The 27,290-nt window shown below is 48.0% G+C and overlaps 7 protein-coding genes across 7 annotated transcripts; 4 read left to right on the forward strand and 3 right to left on the reverse strand.

Moving 5' to 3' along the window:
- Positions 1-229: 229 nt before the first annotated feature.
- On the reverse strand, positions 230-4,330 carry FOBCDRAFT_181314 (uncharacterized protein; the record flags this gene model as incomplete). Its single annotated transcript, XM_059608570.1, has 2 exons — positions 230-3,691; positions 3,791-4,330. 2 exons carry the CDS (start codon positions 4,328-4,330, stop codon positions 230-232), a joined length of 4,002 nt encoding a protein of 1,333 aa, XP_059464711.1.
- A 1,513-nt stretch (positions 4,331-5,843) lies between these two features.
- Positions 5,844-8,159, reverse strand: FOBCDRAFT_272907 (uncharacterized protein; the record flags this gene model as incomplete). The annotated part of the gene is made up of 2 exons (XM_031178631.2): positions 5,844-7,839; positions 7,897-8,159. The coding sequence occupies 2 exons, from the start codon at positions 8,157-8,159 to the stop codon at positions 5,844-5,846; spliced, it is 2,259 nt and encodes a 752-aa protein (XP_031044518.2).
- A 754-nt stretch (positions 8,160-8,913) lies between these two features.
- Positions 8,914-11,032, forward strand: FOBCDRAFT_221477 (Alpha/Beta hydrolase protein). Its single transcript, XM_031178629.3, has 6 exons — positions 8,914-9,243; positions 9,299-9,372; positions 9,428-9,625; positions 9,676-9,683; positions 9,731-10,430; positions 10,485-11,032. Exons 1-6 carry the CDS (start codon positions 9,134-9,136, stop codon positions 10,571-10,573), a joined length of 1,179 nt encoding a protein of 392 aa, XP_031044516.2. The 5' UTR covers positions 8,914-9,133; the 3' UTR covers positions 10,574-11,032.
- Positions 11,033-11,640: 608 nt separating this feature from the next.
- Positions 11,641-13,906, forward strand: FOBCDRAFT_159687 (acyl-CoA N-acyltransferase). Its single transcript, XM_031178628.3, has 3 exons — positions 11,641-12,449; positions 12,520-13,102; positions 13,156-13,906. The coding sequence occupies exons 1-3, from the start codon at positions 11,731-11,733 to the stop codon at positions 13,555-13,557; spliced, it is 1,704 nt and encodes a 567-aa protein (XP_031044515.2). The 5' UTR covers positions 11,641-11,730; the 3' UTR covers positions 13,558-13,906.
- Positions 13,907-14,077: 171 nt separating this feature from the next.
- FOBCDRAFT_221483 (Alpha/Beta hydrolase protein) lies at positions 14,078-16,038 on the forward strand. Its single transcript, XM_031178626.3, has 3 exons — positions 14,078-14,446; positions 14,595-14,763; positions 14,890-16,038. The coding sequence occupies exons 1-3, from the start codon at positions 14,433-14,435 to the stop codon at positions 15,772-15,774; spliced, it is 1,068 nt and encodes a 355-aa protein (XP_031044513.3). The 5' UTR covers positions 14,078-14,432; the 3' UTR covers positions 15,775-16,038.
- FOBCDRAFT_221484 (Oligosaccharyltransferase subunit Ribophorin II-domain-containing protein) lies at positions 15,996-17,418 on the reverse strand. Its single transcript, XM_031178625.3, has 4 exons — positions 17,240-17,418; positions 16,951-17,146; positions 16,612-16,899; positions 15,996-16,562 (listed from the first exon to the last, which is right to left on the reverse strand). The coding sequence occupies exons 1-4, from the start codon at positions 17,362-17,364 to the stop codon at positions 16,323-16,325; spliced, it is 849 nt and encodes a 282-aa protein (XP_031044512.1). The 5' UTR covers positions 17,365-17,418; the 3' UTR covers positions 15,996-16,322.
- A 5,506-nt stretch (positions 17,419-22,924) lies between these two features.
- On the forward strand, positions 22,925-24,536 carry FOBCDRAFT_31280 (uncharacterized protein). Its single transcript, XM_059611950.1, has 4 exons — positions 22,925-23,575; positions 23,631-23,786; positions 23,834-24,213; positions 24,260-24,536. The coding sequence occupies exons 1-3, from the start codon at positions 23,194-23,196 to the stop codon at positions 24,097-24,099; spliced, it is 804 nt and encodes a 267-aa protein (XP_059467094.1). The 5' UTR covers positions 22,925-23,193; the 3' UTR covers positions 24,100-24,213; positions 24,260-24,536.
- The last annotated feature ends 2,754 nt before the right edge of the window (positions 24,537-27,290 follow it).

Raw genomic sequence — 27,290 nt, forward strand, 5'->3', positions numbered from 1 at the left:
CTAGAAACCAAGATGCCGATGCCAATGCCAATGCCAATGTCAATGCCAATACCAATGCCAATCATGCAACTGAATCAGGTCTCGAAACGGATGTATTCATTATCCAAGGTAGGTGTGTAAATACTGATTTGGGTCCAGTAAACAGACCCTGCGAACAAAACCAATCAAGTAAGTACCTTTGCCTCTAACTACTGATCTCTGTATCTCAATCTGAACAACTTCAGCTTGACTACTCCTTCACACCGCTCTCATCTTCCGTCTTCTTCTTCTTAGTGCCCCAGGCGTCCTCAAGCTCGCTAACGAACTCATCGCACCATCCGTTTGCTTTTGTCTTTTCAAGCTTCTCCTTCATTTTCTGGTCAGTCTCGGTGAGCTTCTTATCATCGGTGTCCTTACGCTGGGGATCTTCACCTTCTTGGCGCTCCTTCTCCAGGGCCGATTCGAGAAGTTTGTTCACAACCTCAGAGTGCTTAATGTCGTCCTTCTTTCCCTGCTCTGTGGTCTTCATCCTCTTGAGCCCCCAAAACTTCGTGACCTTGTCCAAGAGTCTGCTATCCAGCTCCTTGGCCTCCAAAAACTCTTCCCTGGTGAATTCGTCGAACTCTAGGCTCTTGGCGATTTCCAGGCGTACCTCCTTCTTGATAGATTCTAACTTCAGCTCTTCCTCCTTAGGCTTGGAGGATTCCTGGCCAACAAGCTTGAGGAGTTCTTGGTGCTGAGGAGTACCAGCATTCTTGGAGACAGCCTCGTTGAATTTCTCGATGAGAACAGGGTTCAGCTTAGATGTGTTGACGAACTCATAAGCGAGTGACTGGTCTAGCTCAAGCTTTCTCGCGAGGGCCTGGCGCTCGTATTTGTCCAGCTTAAGCAGACTTTCGAGTTGCTTCTCGGTAAGCTGGTGTACAGATCGCTTCCGTATCTTGTCTATCCCCTCGGCTTTCTCCCTGGCTTTCTTCTTGGCTGCGTCCTCGATTTTCTTCTTGGCTTTGTCCTTGACTAACTGGTCATCTTCACCGAATCCCTTAAATTCCAACGCCTTGATCTGCTTGACAATGTCTGCATATTGAGGGTCTGATTGAACTCGGATCCACTCATGGTTTAGTTGCTCGAGATTTTCACCCTTATAGACTTTGTTCTTCACGAACCATTTTCGCAAATCTTTAGGCAAGTCAAGCTTTTTGGCTGCAGCATCGCGATGCACTTTAGGCATACGCCCGATCACACTTAGCTGATTTGGAGTGAGCCTTTTCGGCTCACTGGCCAAGACTTCCTCCCTGGCCTCCTCCTTGAACTTGGCCTCCTCCTTCATCTCATCTTTGGTCAGGGGCTTGAGCTCGTCCTGGGTATTCTCGTCCTGACCCTTAGATCGCTTGGACTTGGTGTTGAACTCTTGAAGGATCTCTTTGTATTTGGGATCGTTGTAAATGCGGGCATACTCCCAGTTGAGCTTGTGAATCATATGTTGGTCGAGCTTTCCGCAATCTACAAACTCATCTGTGAGTTTCGCGGGAAGATCGAGTTTCTCTGCCACTACGCGTCGTAGGACTGGATCCATGGCCTCGATCTTTTTAAGTATCCTATTGGGGATCTTGGGCGGGGATGATCGCTTCCCATGAGACTTGAGCTTCTCAAGGATCTTCTTGTATTTGGGGTCCTTTACAATACGCGCATACTCCTTCTCAAGCTTCTTGATAAGGCCGGGGTAGAGCTTTCCGGCACTCACAAACTCTTTTTTGAGTTTCGCGTCAAAATCGAGTTGGTCTGCAGCTATACCACGAATCATAGGATCCATAGCCTCGATCTTTGCGAGCATCTCTGGAGTGAGCTCAGAAGCAGATCTCTTTCTGTCGGAAAACTTGCGTTCTGTGTTGATGTACTTGATGAAAGGTGCGTACTTGGGGTCATCGACGATGGTAGCATACATGGCATTGAGCTTGGTAATCAGCTTGGGGGTGCAGTCCTTGAACTCGCCGAATTCCTTTCTGGTCTGCTCATCAAGGGGCAGGCCCATTGCGAGTCGCTTTCGGTCCTGCGGCTTAAGGGCTTCCAGGTTGAGGATTTGAGTGGTGTTGAGCTTGGGTACAAGCTTGTTCGATCTCTTGGCGTGAGGCTCACGACGAGACTGGTGATCCTTGTATGCCTTCGTTTCATCTTCGTGATCCTTATGATGTCCAGACTTTCTGTAGTGATCGATGTGCTTACGATCCAGCTTCACTCTTTGATCCAACGAGCCACGCTCGCTATCATCGCCGTGCTTGTACTCAGAATGCTCCTTATACTGGTATCTTGGCTTGTCGTATGAGTAGTGGTCCTTTGATTTCTTATAGCCCCCATGGTGCTCGGCCTCTTGATCTTCATGATGAGGTTCGGGCCTCTTAGGTTGCTCATGGTCCTTGTCATCATGTTGATGATCCGGCTTCCTATAATGATAGGTTGGCTTGTGCTGCGAGACGTGATCCTTGCTCAGTTGGATATGCTTCTTCTCGTCATCATGCTTATAGTCGAATTTCTTCTTGTACTGAGAAATAGGCTTACCATGCGAGTATTGACCCTTCTCAGAGTCCTCATGGTCATGATCATAGCCGTTCTTCTTTTCGTCGTGATGTGAGTCCAACTCCTGATGTTTATAGCCTGGCTCATAGTGAGAGGAACGGTCTTCGCTCAGCTTGATATGCTTCTTGTTGTCATCATGCTTGTACTCGGCATGCTCTTTGTATAGGTAGGAAGGTCTCTCATGAGAGTGGTGCTCTTTCTCGGACTCATGGTGCGAGTCCTGATCGTCTTCGGATGGCTTAGACTTCTTGGAACGGTCTTCAGGGGCTGCCTTCTTGACAGGAAGAAGGTCGAGGAGGGATTCAATGATTTTTTGCAGTGCTTTCTTCTTCTCTTCACCAATTTGCCTATCCTCTGCTTGATTAGACTTCTTGTATCCATTCTTGGGCTTATAATGATGGTGAGTGTCCTTTGATGGCCTCGAATGGGGTTTCTTGTCATCGGGGTAGCGATTGTTGTGAGGGCTAGGGTGGTCATTATCAGAGCAATCATGAGAAGGATAAGATTTATACTGATAGGATGGCTTTTTGGGAGAGCCATGGTGCCCATTATCTTTTTTGAAAAAAAGGTCGATCAGGTCGAGAATCCTTTTGGTAGCTTCCACAACAGGCTTGGGGCAGTGCCCTTCAGTGTGATTGTGACCTTTGCTTGACTGGGGGTACTTCTTTTCACTTCCAAAGTGACCCTTGTCGTGACTATCATAGTGCTTAGACTTGATATGCTCACGGTGAGGCCTAAGAAGGGAATGGGCTTTCTTAGCAGTTTGAGTCTGGTTTTCCTTGTAGAGTTCACCAGAATGTTTCGATTTTTCGTCCTGATAGAGAGACTTAGGAAGGGAATGGTACTCCTTTGTCGGCTTCTTGTGTTTCTGCTCGTCATCATGCTTGTACTTGGGATACTTCGTTTCATGAGTCGACTCTTGCGAGCTTACACGAAAGATTTTGACAAGTTTGGCGTCGCCATGATCATGCTTCTTGTCGGAATCGTGATGAATCTCGTAGGTTGGAGCATGAATGTTGATGTCGACATCGCGCTTGACGTCCATTCCACCTCGATGAATAAACTTGTACAGTTTGCCATCCTTCGAGTTGGTCTGTTCCTTCTTCTCTTCCTTATCATGCTTCTGTTCATATTTGTGCTTGTGGTAGCGCTTGGGGGTCTCCAACACAACATCTTTGAGGAAAGGGTATTTCTTTTTCGCTTCCTTCTTCTCCTCCTTATCATGCTTCTGTTCAACTTTGTGCTTGTGGTAGGACTTGGGGGTCTCCGACTCAACATCTTTGAGGAATGGGAATTTCTCCTCGGTTTTCTTCTTGGCTTTCTTGAACTCGTCTGTGTGGAAGATGAGTTTACGTTCCTTATCCTCCTCCTCGTCGTAGTCTTCTTCACCATGATCGTGTTGCTTCTTCTTGAAGTCATGGGAGTGATGTTTCTTGTGATCATCATCATGCTTCTTGCTCTTATGATGATGGCCATATTTTTTGTGCTTCTCCTTTACTTTATGGGAGTGGTGAACATGTTCTTCCTTGTCATCGTCATCATCGTCGTCGTCGTCATACTCCTTCTCTTCATGATGATGCTTGTGGTCCTTGGGTCCATAGTATCGGTGTGAAGTGATCTTGGTGATCTTTTCGTAGCCGTGAAAGTTGTTCTCATGGGGGTCGGCATCATTGTACTTGTGTTCTACAACCTCCTTCTTGATATCATCCTTGGGGAGGACTAAGGCCAAGCCCAGCGACGCCAGGAGGGCAACGAGAATGGTGTCGGTCAATCTCATGATTGCCGGCTCACTCTGGCAAATAGTAGATGGCCAAGGTAAACGAGGGATGATATAGGTAGTCACAATCGAGCTATGTATGAAGCACAGAAGATAGAACAAGTGGTCAGGACAGGGAAAGAAGTACCCTACTTATACCCAAAGAGGAACCAGATATTCTTCGTGATCTAGATAAACTTCCTGTCCCCCTCTTTTTGATAGCATCATAGCCATCATAGCCATTAGCATGGCTGGGCGTAACTCGAGACTCGTCTAGAGACAAGAGAGGGCCGCCTCCTGTTGCTCATACACGGATGGCTGAGGACGCTGAAACATATCAACCGAGCAGGGGTTCCATATCGTACGGTTACTCGTCATTGTGTAAGTTCGTCAAGGTATATCGATGACTGCTACTGTCACAGCTCTCCGAACCATTGTTCGATAAATAGTAAAGTGCACTATATGGTTGATTGTATGCGTAATTTGCTTGGCTGGCGAATCACAACACCAAGTATCATTTTTCTTCCTACCGATAGACCTATGACTATGGTAAGGTCCAATCTATCTGTTTGATACTCCTGACTGAGGCAACAGGTGAGAAGCCTGCCTATGGATGCACCTTTTCGGTCTCGGAACTATCAAGGTCTAAATTCAGCCTCATCTACAAGTCAATTGCGTGATTTTGATATTGTATTCTAAGGGACGTGCTTGAATATCATCATCATCGAGATAATCAAAAGAGGATACAAGGCTCAGTAGAGGCAACATACTCGTTTGGTAATCTTGGATGTCGAACTCGTTGCACTTGCATTCACAACAATCGTCGTGTCATGAAATCACAGTTCATGACGATGCCAAAACGTAATTACCCATGATGGTGATGCCTCTCCGCAGGCTCATGAGTTTCGTTACTACCTGCCTAGGTTAACGTTCAAGCTGGTGGAGAGTATATTGCACTCCTCGAACCAACATGAATGGAGCGACTTCCCAGAAAAAGGCGTGACAGATCCTCAACCAAATTGCCACATGTCACCATAAAAAGTTGCAACTCAACTATATTAACTTCACGCCTTCTCTCAAGCCTTAAATCCTGTCTCCTCGTTCTGTCTAGTGGAAAGAATATGCTAGAATCTCGATATGCTTCCGGTAGGAACTTCAACGCCTCTATCGTGGGGCCCAAAGGGTCATCCATACACCATGAATGATACGTAGAAACTTGGTAATTGACCCAGAGATAATAAGGGGCGCGGGATGGTGCTTGATAACCAGTGAGCAAGTACAAATCCCGATAATGATAATTCGCCGGACAGTTTCAAGAGGTTTGGATTCCGCCAACAAATCTCTGCTCTTCTTTAGTTCAACATAATCTAGGTAACTTATATGCAAGTAGCGCCTATCCATCCCACGAATAATGTCCCTGTCAACACTCCTAACTTCGCCAAAACAAAATGCCAAACTCCATTGTAAACGCACCAAACTAAGAATCAGTTTGTGCAACTCATAGTGAAAGAGATTTTCAAAACTCAAAACATGCTTAGGCTTCGTTGTCCTTTGCAGAAACTTGATTGATCAAGCGCTGGTATCTAGCTTCAGCCTCCTGCTCAGCATATCGAGCTGGCTTTGACAGCCGTCCTTCTACTGGTGGAGTTTCAGAATTGCCTTTGGACGTCCAAAGAACGCCAACCTTCGCGGCGGGTTTCGGCTCTATTGCCGAGTCAGGCTTTGGTGTCGAGCCGTTTGTCCTGGGTTCCTCCGAGGCCGTGCCGTCTTTCTCTCCGTCCGAACTGGCTTTCGGGAGCCTCATAGCCAGGAGAACATATTCAGCGCGGGTCATATGATCCATGACGTCGTCCATATAGCGCCTGACCTCATCTTGGGGAGCGACCACTCGTGCAAGATTCTCCAGATGGCGTCCAGATGGCGTGAAAAGACGTATCGTGACAGGCTGGTAGTAGTCTAGCTTTGGGTCACCTCCATATTCAGATGTGCTTCCCTTTCGAACAATTAGAAATGAAGCTACAACTTGCTGGCCAGTCGTAGTTGGTAGATATTCCAGAATACTGAATTTGGGGAAAAGATATCGGTCACCGCTTCCAAAGTCAAAAACAACAGCAGTAATGTCTGGTTTCGGCGCAGGTGGTGGCCCCTTTGATCTGAGAGCCTGTGGGTTAGGTGGAGGTCCATTATGGGGTGCCTTTTGTTGTCCATTCAGTATGCCGTTCGGGGTTTGCTGGCGGATTTGTACAGGAGCAGGGGAAGCTCTCGGAGCGGTCTTCATATCGCGATGCAGCCTATCTAAAATATCCTTGAGATCTGTGGCATCAGTGAAACCGGGTCGGTTTTCCGCAATCCTTCGAATCATATCCCGTGTCCTCTGGTCCTCTAGGGCAGTTTTGACCAGCAGAACGACAAGCGGATCACTGCCTTGTGGTGGCCGCAGCTCGGATGACTTCTGGTTGGGGTTAGAGGCCAAGACAATATCAAGAATAGTCCTGACTTCCGTAGCAAAATATTGCACTGTGCGACCATCAACAAGAAGACGATCTGCCGATGGCCCTTGCTGCCCCCCTCTACTTCGATATTCGGCATTCAGTTGATCTATGATCTTCTGAAAGTGAGCTAATTCACCCTCTTTTGCTTGCCCCACGGCCACTCTCTTCATAAGGTCCCGCAGTTCCGCATCTCCTGAAGCCTTCTGTGCCAATAAAGCAATCACAGGATCGTTGGCCGACGGTTTCGCAGCAGGGGCAGCACCTGGAGCAGTGACACTTGGAGCTGAGCCAGGAATTGGAGCTGGAGCAGGTTTGGCGAGGCCACTCGCGGGCGGATGAGAATTTGGAGGCGGTCGAGGTGCTGGAGACATCGAAGGAGCTGCCATCGGCCCAGTCAGTGCTGCTGGTGCCACGGTTGGCCCTGAAGCTGACATAGGCGCCACTGGTGCGGAAATGTTGGGAGACGCTTGTGAAATCGAGGGTGTTGGAGATGGTGCTACAGGCCCTCCAATTTGCGGTCTCGGCTGTAAGCTTGGGCTCGGGGATGGTGTCGCAGTGTTCACTGGCGGGGCTGTCGTTGAAGTAGCAATCTGGCCTTGAGAGGTCCTGGTAAGGGTTTGAGATGATTGAGCTGGACTTTGAGCTGGACCCTGGGATGGACTTTGTGGTGTGGATTTCGCTGCCGCCGCCCTATTCTGTGTCGGGGTGCCAGCTGCCGATGCTGGAGGCGCGAGTGGTGGAGGCATTGAACCATTTGGAGGACCATATTGAAGGATTGGGCGATGCTGTGATTGCTGCTGTGGTACGGGCTGAGTCTTCGGTTTCGGATCCTTCACCACGTACATCGTGGCTTCGATTATATGAGGCTCAATCGTGATCGTTACGGTGCCCACCTTTGACATGGTATCCTTGGGCGGGTTTTTAGGGTCTTCATTGAGAACGCCCTTGCGCTTATGGGGTTTCGTCCAATACTTTGCAAATAAGCCTTCGCTGATCCATTTGTGACGGGATCGGAAGAGCGATTCGGCAAGTACACCACTTCAGGGACGCGTCAGTCAGTACCTCTATCTCGTGGGTAAGTTCAACATGGCATACCTTTCACCAACTGACTGATACTCCTTTGATGACAATTCTTCTGGCTGCGCGACTTCTACCGTTGGAAGAGGTTTACCAGCTTGAATCGATTTGGGCAACGGCGGCGGGGGAGGTTCTTCAGGCTCCGGAGCTGGTTCTGGCTCTGGAGCTGGCGGGGGAGCAGCAGGCGTCGCAGAACGCTCTCGAGGTGTAACATTGCGCTTTTTAGCAGCATTTTCGCCTCGAGCGGCAGCCCGCGCGGGCAGTTTGCGCTTTCGCTCCATGAACTAGCTCAAACAGTAGACAAACTACAGAGAGCGCAAGGGAATTACACTGCGAGACTGGAGCCAATCATTATATAAGGGCCATGCAAGGCGCGTCTTGGAGCAAAATGAACGTGTAAGGCTGAGTAATCGATCGTTTTCGCGAGCAAGAAATAGTCGGAGAAGCGAAGGTGAGGTTGGGCCACGAGGGAATATTGAGAGAATATGGAGGTGGGAGATGGAAGATGGGAATGAAGGCTCCCATTGGAAAAGAGGAAGTGGTAGTAGCATTCAGTAGCAACAGCCACCTACGGACAGCAATCCGAGGCTCAGTGGTGCAGGTCCAACACACCTTCATGATGGAGCATGGAGTGTTAATCCAGGGGTCTGATTGGACAGAAAAGGCGAAGGGGCCAAAGTCATGCTCTGAATTTAGCACTCCAGCGCCTAGGTTTAAAAAAGAAGCTGGGGCTCAGCAGGGACCTTACAGGACCGGGCCTATTTGGAAGCCGCCGTGAGAGTGTCAGAGTCGACTATTAGGTTTTATCGATAAAAGCAGACGGCTGGTGAAATTACTTCTGTCAACCTATTGGTCGGTGATAGTGCACAAGCTTCCTTTACAAAAACCCATCAACATCTTACTTTAGCAGTCACCAAATTACCAACGTATATCAATTAGCCTGAGGTAAGGTGAGGTGTGGTCATTTCGCGGCTCTTTCTTCCCAGCAGAATAGGTGGGGCCACAGACGCATCAGACGCGCCTCAGGTACATGAATGCAGGCGTAGTCTTCCCCGCGTGAGAAGTCCCGTTGATGATCACTGGTGCTTAGCGCGGACAAAGCAGCGTCTGGTTCGACCTCAGGCCTTCATGGGCTCTGCCTTGCACTTAGCAGGTGAGCGTATTATTCGCCTCGGCCAAGGTAGCGTTTCATTTTCAGAATCCCTCATAGATCTCTTTTACTCTGATTTGTTATTGGATCCATCAACAGAAAATCATGTCTTATCTTCATCCCGCCGTCAAGGCTGTGGTTATAGCCGTCGCAGCGCCACTGGGCCTATATTGCGTTTTCCTGGGACTGGGAATGACACCGTTCTTCCAGAGACAGTATGTTTGGGTCATGTATCATTGTGGATTTAATCGTTTTTGACTCTCTAATCAGGTTTCTATATGCACACAAGTTCAATACATTATTATGGAGTAATGTCAACCAACCAGAACGATGGGGTTTCGCTCGTATGTCCATACTCTGAGATTTTGAATTCATAACACTCATATAATGCTCGCATAGGGAATCAAGTAACTCCGTTCTCGCTAAAGACCCCTGACGGTGAATCAATTTACGCTTGGCATATCCTTCCACTCCCTCTATACCTACAGAATGAGGCCAAGATCGAATCCCAAGAGCCGGGTTTCTCGGCAGACTTCACCAAGACCGAGTCATTTCGGCTACTAAAGGAGGATCCAGAATCTCGCTTAGTGCTATATTGTAAGTTGAATCTGGAGTTCTCGTCCTATTGATACTTACACATATCTCAGTTCACGGTGTAAGTGGTGACCGCCATATTCTAACCGATATCAACTGACATCACAGAATGCTGGTCATGTCGCGCAAGCTATTCGACCTCTCAGCTATCATTCTCTAACTGATACTTCCTCATATCATGTTATCGCCATCGACTACCGAGGATTTGGTCATTCTACGGGCACACCTTCAGAGACTGGAGTAATTCAAGATGCTGCAACACTCGTTGACTGGGCTACCAACGTGGCAGAGATTCCACCAAGTCGCATCGTCCTGCTCGGGCAGAGTTTAGGTACTGCTGTAGTCAGTGCCGTTGCTGAAAAGTATGCTCTTCAGGGCATCGAATTTGCGGGTATTACCATAGTCGCTGGCTTCAGCGATCTCGCAAATCTCCTGTTGGGTTATCGCATCGTGGGTATCTTCCCTGTACTTGCTCCCTTCCGCATGTGGCCTTCTCTCGTGCGCTTCATCCACCGTTTCGTTGTCGACAAGTGGCATTCAGATAGACGGCTCGCCAACGTAGTCCGCCATACGAAGACGAGACTCAGGCTCAATTTGATTCATGCAAAGAATGATAAAGACATTCCTTGGACGGAAGACAACAAGTTGTTCAGAGCCGCTGCCCAAGAGACTCTTGGAATTATGGATGACAAGGACTTCGAGGCTTGGAAAGAAGAGCGCACCATACGTAAGGGCAAGGATGCATTTGTGACCACTTGGACTGCTGAACCCAACATGATTATCCGCCAAGAGCTTTTCCCATACGGTGGTAAGTGAATATTTGTTCATTCTTGTTGAGATTGAATATTGATCAGAGATTTAGGCCACAACGATATCATGGGCTATGCGCCTGTTGCGCTGGCCATCATGAGGGCATTTGATCTTCATGGAACGACCTACAGGGATGAGTAGACTGGAAGGACACATCGTATCATGGTAGTTGCTTGGCGTCTAATAAGCAGCATCCTCATATCTGGCCCATTGAGTTGTAATGAACCAACTCATACACGATGTCTCAGTAACTACTTTGCGCAGATCCGACAAGCGACATAGACTTTACTTTATTATTTTGTGGAACCCAACTTCGAGGTTTCCATGTTTCCAGTGTCATGTAATCCTAGGAGTGTATACCACTTCTCTTGGCTACCTATGGGTAGTCAACATCTGAGTATGCTCATATCGGCGTCTAGAGTTTGGACTTCAAAGAAGGATAGGTGAATTCGTAAAGCCAATAATGAATAGTCTTATAGGCGATACTTCCCAGCACTGGATTCTCTAAGGGATTCAATACTAGAAACAACCATCATAGGGCTCCTCGTCACTGACTTCCTCGTCCACTCGGTGGGCACCTCTGCCTTGTGTTGAAAAGAGGCGGTTGCTAATCCAGGCATTCTCTATTTTCTCGTCAATTGAGACAACTCCCCGTCAGATATTGATTGAACTGGCCACTCATCAAAGTTATCGCCTTCGCGGTGTCAATACCGCAGTTCTCCGTATCGTTGTTTCCCCTTTCTTTCAAGCTTATAAGAAGTCATTCAGCTTTTTAGCTATTCTATCAGTACTTAAGCTAAACAATAAATCCCCTATAGGCAGCCAGTCGATATAAAAGTATCCAATATCAGATACGGTTTATCTACCTTAATGACGCAACTACTACCTTAGTAAAGCAGTATAAATACCGGCTAGATAGCTCTCATCAGCTAGGTCAACCTACCTAAGAGGCACTCTTCATTCATCTATCGCACTCCAAAGCACGTTGTCAATCTGACTACTGATCAGACTCTCCGTATCCATAGCTCGTTCACTCGTGTGACTCCACCGAATTAGTATTGATATACGAGAAAAACCAACCACGACGTCACGGGGCAAATATCAAGTTTGCAACTCGAGGCACCTCCCGTGGTTGTTCTTATAGCCGTTTAGCCCCACCTAGCGTTAGCAGTGGAGGGCAGACACATGCTACCGTGAAATTACCCCACCAAAGAGCTCCTTTCGATTAACCCCCCACCCCACGTAACATTAACTAGTTAGCATCGACGACACCTACACCAAAAGGTCTATCTCGAATCATGTCCGAGGAGTCCAAGCCAGTTGAGCCCGTCGTCGACGAGACGAACGCCGAGCTCAAGGGCAAGGCCATCGCTCACGCCGACGCCGAGGCTGAAGCCGACGACAACGATGCCGAATCTGGATCCGAGGAGGAGCATGAGGAGCAGCACGCTGCTGAGGGTTCCGGCGACAAGAAGAAGAAGAAGAAGAAGAAGTCGAAGCGATCAAAGGTCAAGGAAGCCCTGACCGGCTCAAAGTCCGCCCCGACCGATTCCGATTTCCACAAGGCCCTCGATGGCCTCACTCCTCAGCAGATCAAGGAGTTCCTCGCCCTCAACCCGGCCCTCTCCCAAGAGGTGAATAAGGCCACCAAGAGCGATGATCCTTCCGGCTCCCAGGCTGCCGACATGCTTAAGAAAATGTCACTACAAGATATCATGACTGGTCTTGCCGCTGGCGGAAAGAACGCCAAAGATATGGGATCGTATAAGTTCTGGCAGACGCAGCCTGTGCCCAAGTTTGGAGAGGATGCGACTTTAAAGGAGGGTCCTCTGCGCATTCAGAAGGTCGAGGAGGTTGACAAGGAGCCCGCCCCTCTGATTCCCGGCTTTGAATGGGTTACAATGGATTTGACCAAGGAGGACGAGATCAAGGAGGTTTACGAGCTGCTGAACAAGCACTACGTCGAGGACGATGAGGCTATGTTCCGCTTCAACTATTCTCCCTCTATTCTTCGATGGTAAGTTGTCAAATTGCTAGGCTAGTTAATGAATTAGCTTTTCCAAACTAGTTCCCGCTAACACGCACAGGGCCATGATGCCTCCTGGCTGGAAGAAGGAATACCACGTTGGTGTCCGCGCAACTCAATCCCGTCTTCTCGTAGCTTTTATCTCAGCTATCCCCGTTCACCTGCGTGTCCGCGAGAACGTTGTCACCTGCTCTGAGGTCAATTTCCTCGCCATCCACAAGAAGCTCCGAGGCAAGCGTCTCACGCCAGTACTCATTAAGGAGATTACCAGACGCAGCAACCTCAACGAGATCTGGCAAGGACTCTACACCGCCGGTGTCGTCCTTCCCAAACCCGTCAGCACATGCAGATACTTCCATCGCGCTATTAATTGGCAAAAGCTTTACGAGTGCGGTTTCAGTCCTCTTCCCGCAAACAGCAAACCTCAGTATCAAGTTCGGAAGTATGCGCTACCAGACGATACTAGCACCAAGGGTCTGCGACCACTGGAAGAGAAGGACCTTGATGCTGTCATGGATTTGTATAAGCGATACAATGCGCGCTTCGATATGACGCCAGAGTTCAGTCGCGAGGAAGCTCACCACTGGTTTGTCCCCAAGGTTGGACCTAACGAGCAGCAGGTTGTGTGGACATACGTTGTTGAGGTAAGTCATTGTGTGAACAAAAGCTCGGAGAATGGGCACTAATCAATTACAAGGACGAAAACAAGAAGATCACTGACTTCTTCTCTTTCTTCTGCATCGAGTCGACTGCTATCGGAAACTCTAAGCACAACGTTATCAAGGTTGCTTACATGTTTTACTACGGTACAGATGTCGCGCTGCAGGACAAGTTCGACAAAGCTTCTCTCAAGAAGCGCCTTAACGAACTTGTTCACGACGCCCTTATTATCTCCAAGCGCCACAAGTTCGATGTGTTCAACGCATTGACGCTGATGGACAATGCGCTCTTCCTGGAGCAGCAGAAATTCGGAGCCGGTGATGGTCAACTTCATTATTACCTGTTCAACTACCGTGTCAACCCAATTGCTGGTGGTGTCGATCGTAAGAACCAGCTTGACGAAGAGAACCTGAGTGGTATCGGACTTGTGATGCCTTGAGGTGGATGTTGAAGAGTTGCGGATTTACTACGCAAATATAAGTGGACAATGACTGAACGACCAGGTCTGATCGTGGGACACCAGAGAGGAGTTCAATCTGGAAAGAAACAAAAATAAGAAGCAATAAAAAGATATTGAGAAATTGCTTGAAAAGAGTACAAGTCTTGATTTGGCGTATATCCAATTATGAATTTGCTGTCTGAGATTCATTGCCTGTTGGAGTTGTTTAGTCAATTGGCGATAGCTGAATGGTGGCTCACGGGCGTATTAAACTCAGCGACTATAGCTAAGTTACCCATGGTCTAGTCTATAATTCGGAGGATTTGCTACCTCGTTCTCACTTTTATCGAGACTGGAATGTAAAGATGCCATATCATGTTCGGATTCTGCACGTGGCGTGCCTAGTCCCATGGCGATCAAGCACTGTAGGTGGGTATGTAGCGCCGAGGCATGATGCAGCGATCCATGTCGCCTTCAGTCACTCACTCACTCTCTCTCACCCTGGCAAAGTAGCAAACTTGCAAGTTGAGTTGTGACAAGATATTCCGAATACTACCTCTACCTCTCCACAATTCACAGCCTAAGGTAGTCTCCTACAACAGGGACAACTCTTTGCTTTTTTTATATGTCATTTATCCTTCATTCGCTCAAATCTGTATCTTTCTTCCGTAAGGTACCTACTCACTACCCATTCTTACTCGCGTAGTCCGTAGGTGACGTACGGGGTCTTTTTGACAACTGCAACTTGAGATACTACACCATAAAACAACAGCACAAGACTTTCCCTTGAGACTCGGAAGGTGCACAAACGTGTTTCCGCAAGAAGAGCCCGGGCCAAGTTTATTATAAGAGCAAACAAACGCCAAATATCGATTATGGCGTCTGACTTGTGAGTCCTCGACCAACAAACCCGTTCCATCATAGTCGTTCCAGTCTTATTGTTCGGTATCTTTCCAATCTTTCTTTTCGCTCGCTTCTTTTCATTCGCTCCTCATGTGTGGATTCAAGGCTCACTTACACGCGATACGTCCTCGCAGACAACGCACGTTTCCCTCTGCTGAGGAGACGCTCAAGCACCCAGCCTACCCAGGCACACTCTGGACCCTAGAACCTCACTCTCACGGCAAGGTCTCTGTCGCTGAGGGTCGCGGTGGTCCAGTTGGCATTGCATGGGAGATTCATGGTCAAGGACCCGTCAAGCTTGTGGTACGTTTCTTCCGTTAAAATTCCCTTAATCTCTCCGTCCGCGTGTTACTCTTTCGTACTGTCTGTATCGTGTTTGCTTCAGATTTGGTCATATTCTGAGGGGGGAGGTTGACTGACCGTGTGTAGCTCATTATGGGATTGGCAGGGGTCAAAACATCATGGCAGCGTCAAACAAAGTACTTCGGTCATGATCGAGCCGACAAGTACTCGGTTCTCATTATCGATAATCGTGGTATGGGCGGCAGCGACAAACCCGTGGGTGTCTATTCTACCAGTGGCATGGCACTCGATGCCATCGAGGTCATCGACCATGTTGGCTGGAAGGCTGAACGAGATATCAACCTCGTTGGTATCTCCATGGGTGGCATGATTGCACAAGAAGTTGCTATTCGTATTCCCAAGCGTCTGCAGTCGCTCTCCCTCATCTGCACATCAGGCAAAGTCCAAAACACGAAGGGACTGTGGGAAACTGTCTCAGACACCATGGGTATGATCATCCCCAAGTCCATGGAGCGCAGTATTGTCGACACCGCTCTCCGGCTCTTCACACCCGAGTGGCTCGTCGCACCAGATGATGATATACTACCCGAGCCAGGCGTCACCGCACGATGCAGTCCACCACCGCCAGAGGGTGGTCCAACGTACCGCCTCTTCGAGACCAACTTTCAGCGCTTCCAGGCTCACGAGCTCACCAAGAAAACAAATCCCGAGCTGTACACCACCAAAATGCTCATGTGTCAACTTGCGGCGGCAGCTTTGCACAACAAGACGGATGACCAGCTACGGGAAATAGCAGACGGTGTCGGCTCTGAGCGCATCATGATTATGCATGGAAAGCGTGACAACATGATCAGCTTTCCAAATGGCGAACGGCTCATTAAAGTGTTGAAACCAGGCTCTGTACACATTGTGGACGATATGGGACACGCACCCATCATAGAGAAGACACAATGGTTCAACAGCGTCTTGGAGGAACAGCTGAGTATGTGGACCAAGCCGAAGGAGGAATAAGGGTGGTGAGTGGCAGTTGTTTTCGAGCATATGAGTAAGCGATGATACTGAATATTGCGATAAGCGTGGAACGTTGTAAGAGAACAAGCAGGACAGGCAGTGGAATAATAAGCACTGAAATTCTTGACTGTCAGTTACACGGATGAAGCGTTCAAGGTGCATGTCTCAGTCCAGGAATCACAAATCATGGCACGGATTCGCTTGTTGGAGGGTAGCAATTATTGAAAAGTCACCAAATCCGACTCCATTTCCAGTGTCTATCATAATGTACATCCATTTTGCATGCCTAGAACTTGGCATCATTTCAACTCTTGGGCAAAGTTACCCGTCCTAAAACCTCTTGATTGATAGACTTTTGGTGTTACAGAAATTCCCATCATGGAACATCCATTGTAAACATGGCGATACCCGCATCCGGGCAATAGCTGTTCTTTTAGTAAGAGATCTATCTTCCCCTGGCTTTCTACCAACATCGACTTGCGATGATTGGTTTCGAGCTTCAGCCCTTCTATCATGCCAAGCAGTTACTTTTTAACATTGCAACCATATTACCTCTCTCCAGCGAGACGTCGGCTCTGGACCTCGCTCAGAGCCTTGGTTCCACTCAGAAGCGACACTACGCCAAGGACAATGACGATAGGCAAGGTCTTGAAGAGGTTCCACTGGGCATAGTAGAGAAACAGCGTGCCCTCGATGCCGACAATGGAGCCAAAGAAAACGGCATGAGAGATGGGTGCAGCTTTGAGGGCCTTGGGCAAATGGTTGACGTTGGCACCAAGGAAGAGCCACTATATGCTTCTTAGTCTGTGATTTTATGATGAGAGCATTTGTACGTACGCCGAGGAAAAGAGCAGGAACGCTAGCCACTATAGCGAGCACAAAGACAAGAGTGACAACCATAGGAGGACTCGAGTCGCCGACCTTGAAGATATGGTCGATCTCGGCTCGGGGACCATATCGGACGGGAGCCTCATACTGAGGTGAAGGAGCATTGGAGTCAAGCTGAACCTCGATATCGAAGACGGGGGAGATGAGAGGGTTGGATGAGCCGAATGATCCCAGGACAAGGTTGGCTTTGATGGGTTCGTCGGAGAGGAGCAGCTGGATAGGGAGATCCTTTTGTGACTGTGATTATTGTTAGTCGCAGAATTGATTCGATTTTGATTGATCGCGTACAATTTCGGCCTCGCCCTTTCCAGACGCCTTCATCTTGAGAGGGAACGGGGCCTCGAGGCCAGTTGACTCAGTGAGGATGAGGAATGCCTGGTGAGGTCGCTTTGGCTCGCCAGCTTCGGTTGTGGTCAACGAGACCTTGATGGTATCCGTCTTGCCTAGAACGAGAGGCTTCTTGGTAGGCTTCTGATCGCTAAATCTATATTAATCAGACCAGTCAGCGGACGTTCTCTCGCACTCAATCGCCCATGATAACACCATCATGGCATCTCGAGAGGGACAGCTAGCTTACTTGGCAGTAACGCCGTGGGCTCTCTTGGAGCCGACAGTGACGGAGCCATCGGTGAAACTCCAAGACGAGGCAGCGCTAGCCACGCTAGTTAGGAAAAGTAGGGACGATGCGATTGAGAAGCGCATGATTTTGACGTTATCGCAGGTCGATTCGGTCGGTTCTAGAGTTGAGGCCAAGTGGATGAGACAGGACAGCTAAAGATGGTGGTAGCTTGCATTACGTGGTGGGAGTGGAGAGTTTTGATTGGCTGAAGCTCTGACTTTGGTGGGAACTCAAATAGAGCTCCTGGCTTCAGGGTAGATCCGGGCGATATCTCACTCAGCCAGCTATAACAATTCCAAACTGTAGATCAAGCCGGAACGTGAACACAAATTACTTCTATTAACCTCTAATTTTATGGCTAGTCCTAGGAGTGTAATACCCTAAGGGAGGTAATAATAATTCTAACATTAAACCAGTGTATCAAAATTAACTGGTCTAATGGTATACTAAGAGATACTAAATTTGACTAGATATTTTCGTCACTTAGAATAGAGGGCCTGGAATATAGAGCGTATCAGATACTCAATAATACAACAAGATCGTGCTCTCGTGCGACCAAACAAAAGAAGGAATTACAATGACATTGAGATCCATCATCCATCCTGTCAAGAAACTCTTGGTTCGATTTGCGATCCCTAGGAAATGTAATCCTGCAGAAAAAGTATTGCACGGAGGCACGAGAATTGATCAATATAAAGCATATTTGTGTATTACCATAACCGACCGAAAATAATTCATTGTTCTCTTTTCTCGATTCAATCTTATATATAATCTCTTGAAAGTTGAAAAATCATTTCTATCATAAGCATCTAAAACAATGACTGGTGGTGTATCATCCTCTACTGGCTCTTAATCTCAGTCTGGAAACCCTTGATAGCCTCCCTCTCTTCCGTTGTCAAATCAATACCAAAATACTCCTTCAACGCCTCCACTCTCTCATCCTCTGTCCTCAACTCTTTCAGAACCTTTGTCTTACCTCCAGGGTTCTCCTTAACCACATCATTAACCAGCATTCGTTTCCCGTAAATCTCCTCGCCCGTTGGTGACGTTTTGCTTTCCCTTAGAAGGAACTTGACAATCAGAACCGTCGTTGTCTGGAAGCTGCGTGGGCTTGTGCCAGTGTAGCAGTTGGAGATCTCGAAATCGGCTGGCAGCCATTCAACTGAGTGACTGAAAGCATAGAAGCTGATCCAGGGTTGATCGGGAGAGTTGCGGCATTGGTAGATCCAGAGACGGCGGCCGGATGTGAGCTCTGTTTGGCCGGGAATGAAGTCCTTGATAAGGCGGGAAACTACTCTCGGCTTCTGTTTGTTGAAGCATGCTGGTGAAGTTGACTATCTTGACCAGAAATAATGCAACCTCGCAGTCGTGAGCGGGATGTACGTGAGGACAATCGAATTGAGTCCCATAGACGATACGTTTATCTCCACGAGTTAATAGGGTCAACCTTCAATAACCAGATTACCACATGGCCATAGGTCGATTATCAATAATATAATCTCCTAGAACGTGTTGCAATTAGGTATCATAAGGATCATCAAACAGCTCGCCTCGCAGGTTGCATATAATATAGGCAATCGTGCGTTAACTTAATCGAGAACATCAACGGGACTTGAATAAGTTTAGTGGTATCACCGAGGCCAATATGTTGAATGCCATGAATAAGAAGACTATGAAGGAGCATAACAGGTGGAGTTCTACGGGAGCGCCGACGGATTTGGCGTCATAAATAACGACAAGAGGAAGGAGATCAACGAGAGCATGAGCCTCTCGCAGAATACAACAGATAGGGAAAGATCAGTACCGGGATCATTGAGCCTGAGAAGCGCGGGTTCCGTGGCGGCCGAGAGTGACGCGAAAAACGCTGACGACGAACGTTGATCTTGCGTGAAGTACCTTCTATGGGTCCTTTTATTGGCTCAGGGGATCATACTACGACAGAGCTGGGAGAGTAAGGCAACAGTATGATACAGTCTCTATCTGATGAGAGTTATTAAGTGTTTTTTAGAGCAGAAGCTAGAAAGAACCGTAGGTCTTCCCTTAGCTAAATGGATCAGCTGGCAGAAGTTCAGCCTCTCTTCAGCCTCTCTTCTTCTTCTTATGAGTCTTATGAGAGACGGTCCGTTGAGGGTGACCGGATAAACGCACTTTGCGCCGGACCCCATAGACAAGGCATAGCCAGTGGAGTATCATTCTTGACGACGCCAAACATAACGCGTCCGAGCCTATTTTGTACTGAAGGCAGTTAGGCAGTCCAGCGAGATGGACATCTTGTCGAAGAATGTGGCGACTATGGTGGGGATGTCGTTGAAATTTTGGTGTCGGGGTGCCGTCAATGATGAAAACAGCCTGCATTTCTTCGGTCCTCGGCGTTGCTTGGAGGTTTGTTGTGACCTTTTTGGGAGGCCTTCAGGCGGATGTTCAGATCTCTTCGATCTTCGCTGGTGCTTGGGATCTTGTTATGCCCCTTTTGGGTGTGAGGTAACAAATGAAATACCGTTGGAGCAGCACCACGGGTGTCAAGGAGGTAAAGATTACAGCCAGAGCGGATCAAGAGGGAATGCCGAGTCCTGGCCCATCAAAGACATGTCCAGTCCTGGAACAGTTCGAACGGTCTGAGCACTTGGCCAAGTTTTGTTTCCTCAGCTGGATTTGCCTTATTCTCGGCTTGCTCTTCTTCTTTTTGTTTGGCCGGGACATGATCGAGGCTGGCGATTATGCGGGATATTGGCGTGACCATGCTGTTGAGAATGACCAGTTCACCAGCATCGCCAAGACAGCCAAGATAGTCTCAGTGGCACCATTTCTTTAAGCCGTTGTGCTCTGATGTTATCTGGCCCTTGGAAGCGTGGCAGGTATCGAGGGGAGTGAGATTGTCATCGTCGACTAGAACGACTGTTGATATTGTCGTCACATGGCTTGGTGCCATCGCTACTCTGATTTAGATCTAGCATACCTGGAGATCCCGGGTCGGAATGCCTTTAGTGCTGAACGATGCTAGAGTTGAGATGAGGACAAGCTCATCTGGTGGTTGATGGTTCATCTATCATCGGCTGGTATGACTAGTGATGACCAGCGCAAAAAAAAAAAAAGAACCGATATGTTTGAACCGAGATGATGAAGTGCAAGTTTAGAGTGACTAACATCTATGTGCCACGGCCAAAACATTTTTGGACGGTCACGTGATAAAGTTGACTTGACCACCGCCTTGTGAGTGCCAACTCGCCGGTTCAACAACTAGCAACCCCTGGTCTTTAACCTCCAAGTTCTAAGTCACAGATTTCACTTTGCATGGCGGAAGCTCGACAACATTACTAAGAGCTAACCAGTGAACAGATCATGGAGACGAAATGGAACAAATACCCCAGGGTAATGCTAGGCTCTGACAACACCGTCGGATACTAATGGTTAAGCGTGTCGTATAAGGCGAGCGTCAGGGAAGCGGAGGGCATGCTCGATCGATTGAAAAGCTTTCTGATGTTACTAGGTGGCAGTAAGAGCCCCTTTGGGCAAGGGACGTTCGCGATCTTGTTATAGTGTAAAGGCAAATCGGTTAGCAAGGAGGCGATCGGAACCGCGTGCTCCTCCTCGATTCTCTTCGCTGATTCATTAATGAGATTGGCCACTTCCAGGGATGTTGGTCATACTGCCAAGGCATGGTTCGGGTTGGTGTTGGCGTGGCGCCTTGGCTATACTGCCGAGAATGATAAGCTCACCATCATCATCAAGATAGGCAAGATGGACTCAGTGGTACCACTGCTCTGCGCCTTTGGGTTCTGACGTAGCTTGTGTTAAGTCGGGTGAGGTGGGTATTATCAGGAAAGGCAGGCTGTGTCTTCGTTTCGCCGGCGCACCTTTGACTACTGTCTTGTGCTGCTTGGGTCTGGTATGGGTTGACATTTAGAAGCGTGGTAGGGCGTTGAAAGGGGTTAGATGATCGTCGCGGGGATGGGCAGACTGCCCTTTGGTTTGGTCGGCGCGCTTTCGATTCTGACCATTTTTGTTAAAGAAAGCCCAGTGATTGTGAAGACCTTTCACCGTGTGGCCTTCCATGTTGACCTCTGACTAATTGGTGGGCTTGCACTTAGGCTTGAGCTGTGCGATGATATGCAATAGAAGCCCATTCTGTTATAGTGGTTAGATTCCTGGCAGGTGGCTCGGGGATATGATCCAGACTCACTTTGGTTTCTTGAGTCCAGGCGTTAGCCTTCTTTGCAACGTCAGACATTGTGACATTTGGAAAATGCTGGCGAAAAGAAGTCTATTGGATAGGCATTTGGGGCATATGTTTGATTTCTATCTATGGACTCTGGATAGTGTGCTAGGCGGAATGGTTTCATTGATGAGGCGTCTAGAGTATGGTTTTAACCAGTCCCCGAGGCGTAGTTAAGGTTAATATTCCTTTAAGGCTTATTATGAGCTCATGCTATGTTTTCTATTATCCGTGGAGCAGAAAACCAAGCCTGACACTATCGTACTGTTTTATCTATCCTTTGGTAGACCTGATCTCTTTGTCTGTAGAGCTAAGGATCGAGCCTACCGAAGTCGATTACCGAAATATACAATTTTATGCATCTTTTGGTTGCCTAGGCCTTGCCGAGAAGTCCAGAGTGACAATGAGGTGTGATCAAGAGAATGCAACTTGTCTATTAAAAACTATAACTAAGGTTGAAATCCTCTCAAATGCTTCGCGATGTCTGGACATGCCTTCGTTGTCCGCGGGGATATTGAATCAAACATGGCCCTGCAATACTTCACCAAAAGTATTTCCCTTTCTGTCGGTCCTTTGAGCCCTGAGCAGCACTGTACGATTGTCGATCAGTGCGAGGGCCTTGTCTGCTGGAGTTCGAATTTCTGATATGGTCCATCTGGCTGACTTTCCCCAAAAGCAAGCTCATTGGAGTCTATGCGCGGTTTCGTGTAGTCTTCATCTTGGTTGCCCTAGCATCGCCAACGGCCATGTCGAGGGATTGTCCGGCGACTACGCCAAAGATATAATGCAGTCACCCCGCTCATGAAAAGGGATAGCACTGGCCACAGGTATACCCAGCGCCATGATCAGGAACAAAGTGATGTGAAGCTATGTCTTGACGAACAGGACCCATTGCAAAGCCAGGAGTGCGCACACAGTTCGATGTCCGAGGCGCCAAGCGACAACTGGAAGCCACTGCCACCAGTTGCAGAGCGAACCAATGGCAGGTGAAGCTATCGGATAAACTGATCTCAACAGGAGTTGGGGGTAGGGTTAAGCTTGAGATAGTGATGATCCATGAGGGATAATTTATGTTTATCTGTGAGGCTGGGTAAGGTAGGGATAGAGACGGGATCACCCATGTCATGAAGTAAAATCCTTGTCGTGGGAGGATGGTTTGACAGGTAGTATGAAGTCGGGATTCTGTGTTCATGCATATTATGAATATCAGGGATCCGTCTGAATAAGGCTCGTGTTATCATACTGACCGCTTAACTGCTGTAATCGTCGCGGCAGAGAATCACTTTTGTGCAACCTGCGGTTGGGTGCAAGTTCATATTCGCGTCTGCAACGGTTAAAAAATTTAGCCGACGATGACGTGATGAAATCGACTTTATTACTTCTATTGTACATAAGGTACCTAGGTACTTAGGTAGTTTCGCCTCCTCCATGTTGCAAACAATCACTGATCAAGAAACTGAGCTGATTACCACCTTCCTTTCCCCTTATGAGCGCATTCGTCACCCGATGATGACTTCAGTCTGCGACGACCTGTGGCTTACCCCTTCCCTCGATACTTGACTACCAATGCCCGTCTCCTGCCAAACCAATATGCTACCTTCGCTTCAGGCAGTTGCCATTCTCGATAAAAGCCAACCTCACTTGCAACTTGTGCCATGAAAGAGGAAAGAAAGGACATAATAATGCCGAGCAGGCGCGCATGTTCCTTGCAAAAGGATTCTCCTCTTCTTCTCTTCTTATCATTCATCTTCTCATCCTCTCGTCTCGATTTCCATTGCCTATCACATTGCCTTCGTTGCAGAACGGCCTACCTCCTTTCACACGGAGTCGTTATTTCTTGACCTGGGAGCCCTCCAGTCTCCCAGCCCATACCAAGTCAGAGTTCTCCAGTCCGGCACTCATCTCTGACGTTGGAACTCGCCGAAGACTCGCAAAATCATACAAAACCCAGGACAAGACAACTTCCTTTCCCATATTCAGTTCGCTCGGGTTCGATTTAGATCTGATCAATCTTACTCTTCAGCAAGAAGGTTCAGATTTTGCCGTCTTGCAGTTCACCTCTGAGCTATCTAACGGAGAAGGTATTTGACCCTGCCTATATACATAATTGAAACAGAAAACACTGACATGCGATAGCACCTTCCGGTGATGTTGATGCTGATGATAATGATGATGATGGCCTCTACGACCACACTCTCAGCAGCTCCCACTTATCACAGGCTCTGCCTGCGCAATCTGGGAGTCCTGAGGAGCCTTATCCTAAGACAATCTTCGATATACAAGACTGTGAAAGTAAGTTTGGTGCTTTTCTATACTATTTTCATGGCTAATATCTTTAGATGCTAATATCACGTCCCTTGACAATTTCGACTTATCTCTTAAAGCTCTTAAGGGCCCTGGGAGTGGTCTCGATTCTTGGTCATCCCCCATTCAGCTCGTTGCAACATATGGTGAAGATCTTCGGACTTTGTCAACTTACTGCAGAATATTTTGGCAGTTTGAAGAGTCTGGAGAAGTCCAACGTTTTCTGGAGATTCATGAGTGGTGCCCCCTGGATGCGGGTGGATTTCCCCTATTGTCGCCCAATCAGAGTCATGGGAAATGAGACCGCGATTCTTATTGTACTTCAATGTCCGAGACAACATCTGCCACTCAACCCCGCTTAGCCCAATCCCGCTTGTTTCACAGACATGTTTATTGCGGCTGTTGTCTCTTGTGAGTTGGTAATAGCTCATTTATTTACATAACTCTCTAACTTTGTCTAGATTTCGACAAAACAGGTGTCAAATATGTCGTCATGGATTTCCGAAAGGAGTGCCGTAGGAATCAAGAAGATTGCCGTTGTCCAATCCTCAACAGGACCGAGATCGAAGTTTGCGGGATTGCCATGATGACAGAGGTCTTCATAGCACGCAACATCTACGGGGTCAAGTTTGCCGCCACGGCCGCGATTTCAGCCAGCGAATCAAACGCCATTCACTAAATTGCCAGAGACAAATCTTTTGAACCTTTACTCGGCACTCTCTACAGTACACAGTGGCACCCCAGGGCTGCCATCGACCTCGCCACTGAATATATTCCCCAAGAAGTACGTACATGACCATCAAGGACATGGTAACTCGCGGTTATAGTCCAGTCATGTCATCCATACTCAAACATTTTGGATTGGAACCACACTCAGATATCTGACCGTACATCTCCCTTTCTTGTGCTGTCAACTTCTCCTATGATCCCAACAATGCTGAGAAGCTTCTCGAGACCGCTGAGAAGTTTGCTAACGTCAAGGCCTTCCTTATGGCTGAGGCTTAAGCGCCAGTCCTGGTGGCTATGATCCCAACAATGCTGAGAAGCTTCTCGAGACCGCTGAGAAGTCTACCAATATCAAGGCCTTCCTTATGGCTAAGGCTTAAGCACCAGTCCTAGTGACAATGAATGGCTACGGAAGGGATGATGAGTATTATGGGTAGTCTTGGTCTTTTGCAGAGGGATGGTTGGATACTCACGAGCCTGCTGAGCTCAAGCCTGGCTTCGAGGCTGCAGTTGAAAAGAATTTTAGTCAATTCTCTAGCTCCGAGTATGCTACTATAAAGGATGTCTCTTTATCCCCGGTCAGGCCTATCTTTACTAGTTCTCTTATCGCCAAGCCTGCTTCTTCTCCTGCCGATAAGTGAACTGCGAATACTGTCCCTGCTGAAACTAATTTCATAGCTACAGCTACATTACCAGAAATCCACTTTAGCTAGATATATAAAGCACGGCATCAAGAGTCAGATACTGGCATAATGATTGCGGATAATTGGCTGTCAATGAGCCTGTGCCCGATCGCGTCAAATATCCAATTACAGAGCCCGGCAACTTGGCAACCAGACTTGCTCCCCTTTTCTGGGTATTCGTATAGAAATAAATGGCCTAGTACTACAGCTGTTAATGGTAACAAAAGACCCCAACAGAAGGTCCAGCATCAAGAATCGGGCAGTCACTGAAATCACTCTATTTGCTCAGAACACTGATACGCTTCACGAACACCCTCGTTTCATCCTTGACAACCTTACGCTGCGATGACCAAGCCTCTTTACCTAACTTTAGAAACCCTGTACAATGGCGCAGACAGGCGTTCTAGGGTCTCAAATGACTAGTCAGAGCACTGGTCGGACAATCCATTTGCCGGTGATGCAACGCGTCCTTTCGCGTCGACTATCGAAGATTCTATTCAGTAGCTGATAGTATGTGGTAGAGTTTCAAGTCGCTTTCTTTAGTTTTACTGGCCGTCATATCTACAGTTTCACCCTTCGGAGAAGCAGGGTACTCCTCCGGCCCCCGAATTCAACAACTACAATTCGACCGCCAAGGAGACCGTCTCAGAGGCCATCAAGGACGTTGCCGAGCAGACTGATCATGCACGGATCTGGTGAGGAGAGGTAGGGATAGCAGTTCGGTCACTGCCAGCGCCGACCGAGTGGTTGTGGCGGTGGGAGTGGTGAGAAAGCTGGGAAGCAGCTGGTGAGTCTCTTTAGAATCTGGAAAGGAGGAGCTGGTGGTGACTGAGTAATATGGCTCTGGCTCTGACTATAAGGAGATGACTAAGGTTTCCTAAGAGTTACTGGAAACGAGCCGACATGTTAGTCTGCTCTTATGAGATATAGTGGAAGGAGTCAGATATATTCGAGGGCGTATGCGATCCTGCGTAGGAATCGGCCAGGCCGTGCTGCTGATTCGAGAACTGATTGTCAAAGGATGCAACTCTGGCCAAGAGCTCACAGCGCCGCAGATGTGACTTACCAGCAGACTATGTGGTGTCAACCAAGCCTTTTCTTGAGAAGATTCGGCTTGAGGCTCGAAAGGCTATGATGCCCACCCTGTTAAATGACTTTCAAGAAGGAATCCTCATGTTCATCCTGGAGAAAGAATTCACTGAGGATCAGCATGACGTTGTTTGGCAGGTCGCTCACAAGCGCTTCCAGCAGGATGTCGCGTCATGGAAGTCTCAAACACTCGCTTTGATTAAGGCATGTTCATCTGGTAGCCGTATCCTGGTCAGTACTAATTATTCTCCTTAGTATAAGATTGAAGAGCTTGAGCTTTTAGCAGAAACCAGAAACCAGAACGGGGACGTTGCTTTCTCTATTCCCTGGAGGACTTTGAGGTTATCTTTGCTAGGTGTTATAACTACACAGTATACCTCAGTTGCTAAATCGGGTAAGAAGGTTTAGGCTTGGTGTAAGAGTATGTCTATCTCTTATGTATTTGGCCTTAACTAATCGCGGTCAGCCGTCTGGATTGGGATTGGTCCTCGCTCGCTGGGGTGAAATCTGGAAGTCCAAGAAGATGGAGAACGTTCGCTTGAGTCAACAAACTCATCCAGCTTCGCCCGGCCAACCAATTCATAGCAAAGCGCGGCAAGAAGTTCCAGGATCTGCTCAGCTCGTCCGAGGATTAAGACGCCTTTACCCCTGACACAGACATCCTCCCCAATCACGGCATCACACCAACAACACTAGGCGTCCTCCCATAGCTAGAACAAAAGCACCGTAGCACCCAGTCCTTCATATCAGTGCCCAACAAACTTGGAAATGCATTTGGCTGTTTCTTCTTGAGGCATGTCGTCTCCCTACTACCCGGTATCCAAGTTTTAGTGATTGGGGCAAATGATGGTGTTGGTGAAGGAGGGAGAAAGAAAGTCAGTAAGTGAGATCCCCTTTATGCTTGGAAAACATGGATTCTGTAACTTCACCTTTAGGCCTCAAGTGTTGATCAGATATATCAGGGGCATCAACCCTCCTTTGCCAAAACTGACCT

The sequence above is a fragment of the Fusarium oxysporum genome, chromosome IV, assembly GCF_013085055.1.
Source record: "Fusarium oxysporum Fo47 chromosome IV, complete sequence".
NCBI classification, from domain to species: domain Eukaryota; kingdom Fungi; phylum Ascomycota; class Sordariomycetes; order Hypocreales; family Nectriaceae; genus Fusarium; species Fusarium oxysporum.

Bases quoted from the DNA above. Each gene is read 5' to 3' on its own strand.
- FOBCDRAFT_221477 (XM_031178629.3), top strand. From the start codon at position 9,134: ATGTCTTATCTTCATCCCGCCGTCAAGGCTGTGGTTATAGCCGTCGCA. The intron at 9,373-9,427 runs GTATGTCCATAC...ATGCTCGCATAG, and splicing joins AGAACGATGGGGTTTCGCTC to GGAATCAAGTAACTCCGTTC. The intron at 10,431-10,484 runs GTAAGTGAATAT...TCAGAGATTTAG, and splicing joins AGAGCTTTTCCCATACGGTG to GCCACAACGATATCATGGGC.
- FOBCDRAFT_159687 (XM_031178628.3), top strand. From the start codon at position 11,731: ATGTCCGAGGAGTCCAAGCCAGTTGAGCCCGTCGTCGACGAGACGAAC. The intron at 12,450-12,519 runs GTAAGTTGTCAA...TAACACGCACAG, and splicing joins TCTCCCTCTATTCTTCGATG to GGCCATGATGCCTCCTGGCT. The intron at 13,103-13,155 runs GTAAGTCATTGT...ATCAATTACAAG, and splicing joins TGTGGACATACGTTGTTGAG to GACGAAAACAAGAAGATCAC.
- FOBCDRAFT_221483 (XM_031178626.3), top strand. The intron at 14,764-14,889 runs GTACGTTTCTTC...GACCGTGTGTAG, and splicing joins AAGGACCCGTCAAGCTTGTG to CTCATTATGGGATTGGCAGG.
- FOBCDRAFT_221484 (XM_031178625.3), bottom strand. From the start codon at position 17,364: ATGCGCTTCTCAATCGCATCGTCCCTACTTTTCCTAACTAGCGTGGCT. The intron at 17,147-17,239 runs GTAAGCTAGCTG...TGATTAATATAG, and splicing joins GCCCACGGCGTTACTGCCAA to ATTTAGCGATCAGAAGCCTA. The intron at 16,563-16,611 runs GTACGTACAAAT...AGAAGCATATAG, and splicing joins TTCCTGCTCTTTTCCTCGGC to TGGCTCTTCCTTGGTGCCAA.
- FOBCDRAFT_31280 (XM_059611950.1), top strand. From the start codon at position 23,194: ATGTTCCTTGCAAAAGGATTCTCCTCTTCTTCTCTTCTTATCATTCAT. The intron at 23,576-23,630 runs GTATTTGACCCT...GACATGCGATAG, and splicing joins TGAGCTATCTAACGGAGAAG to CACCTTCCGGTGATGTTGAT. The intron at 23,787-23,833 runs GTAAGTTTGGTG...TAATATCTTTAG, and splicing joins CGATATACAAGACTGTGAAA to ATGCTAATATCACGTCCCTT.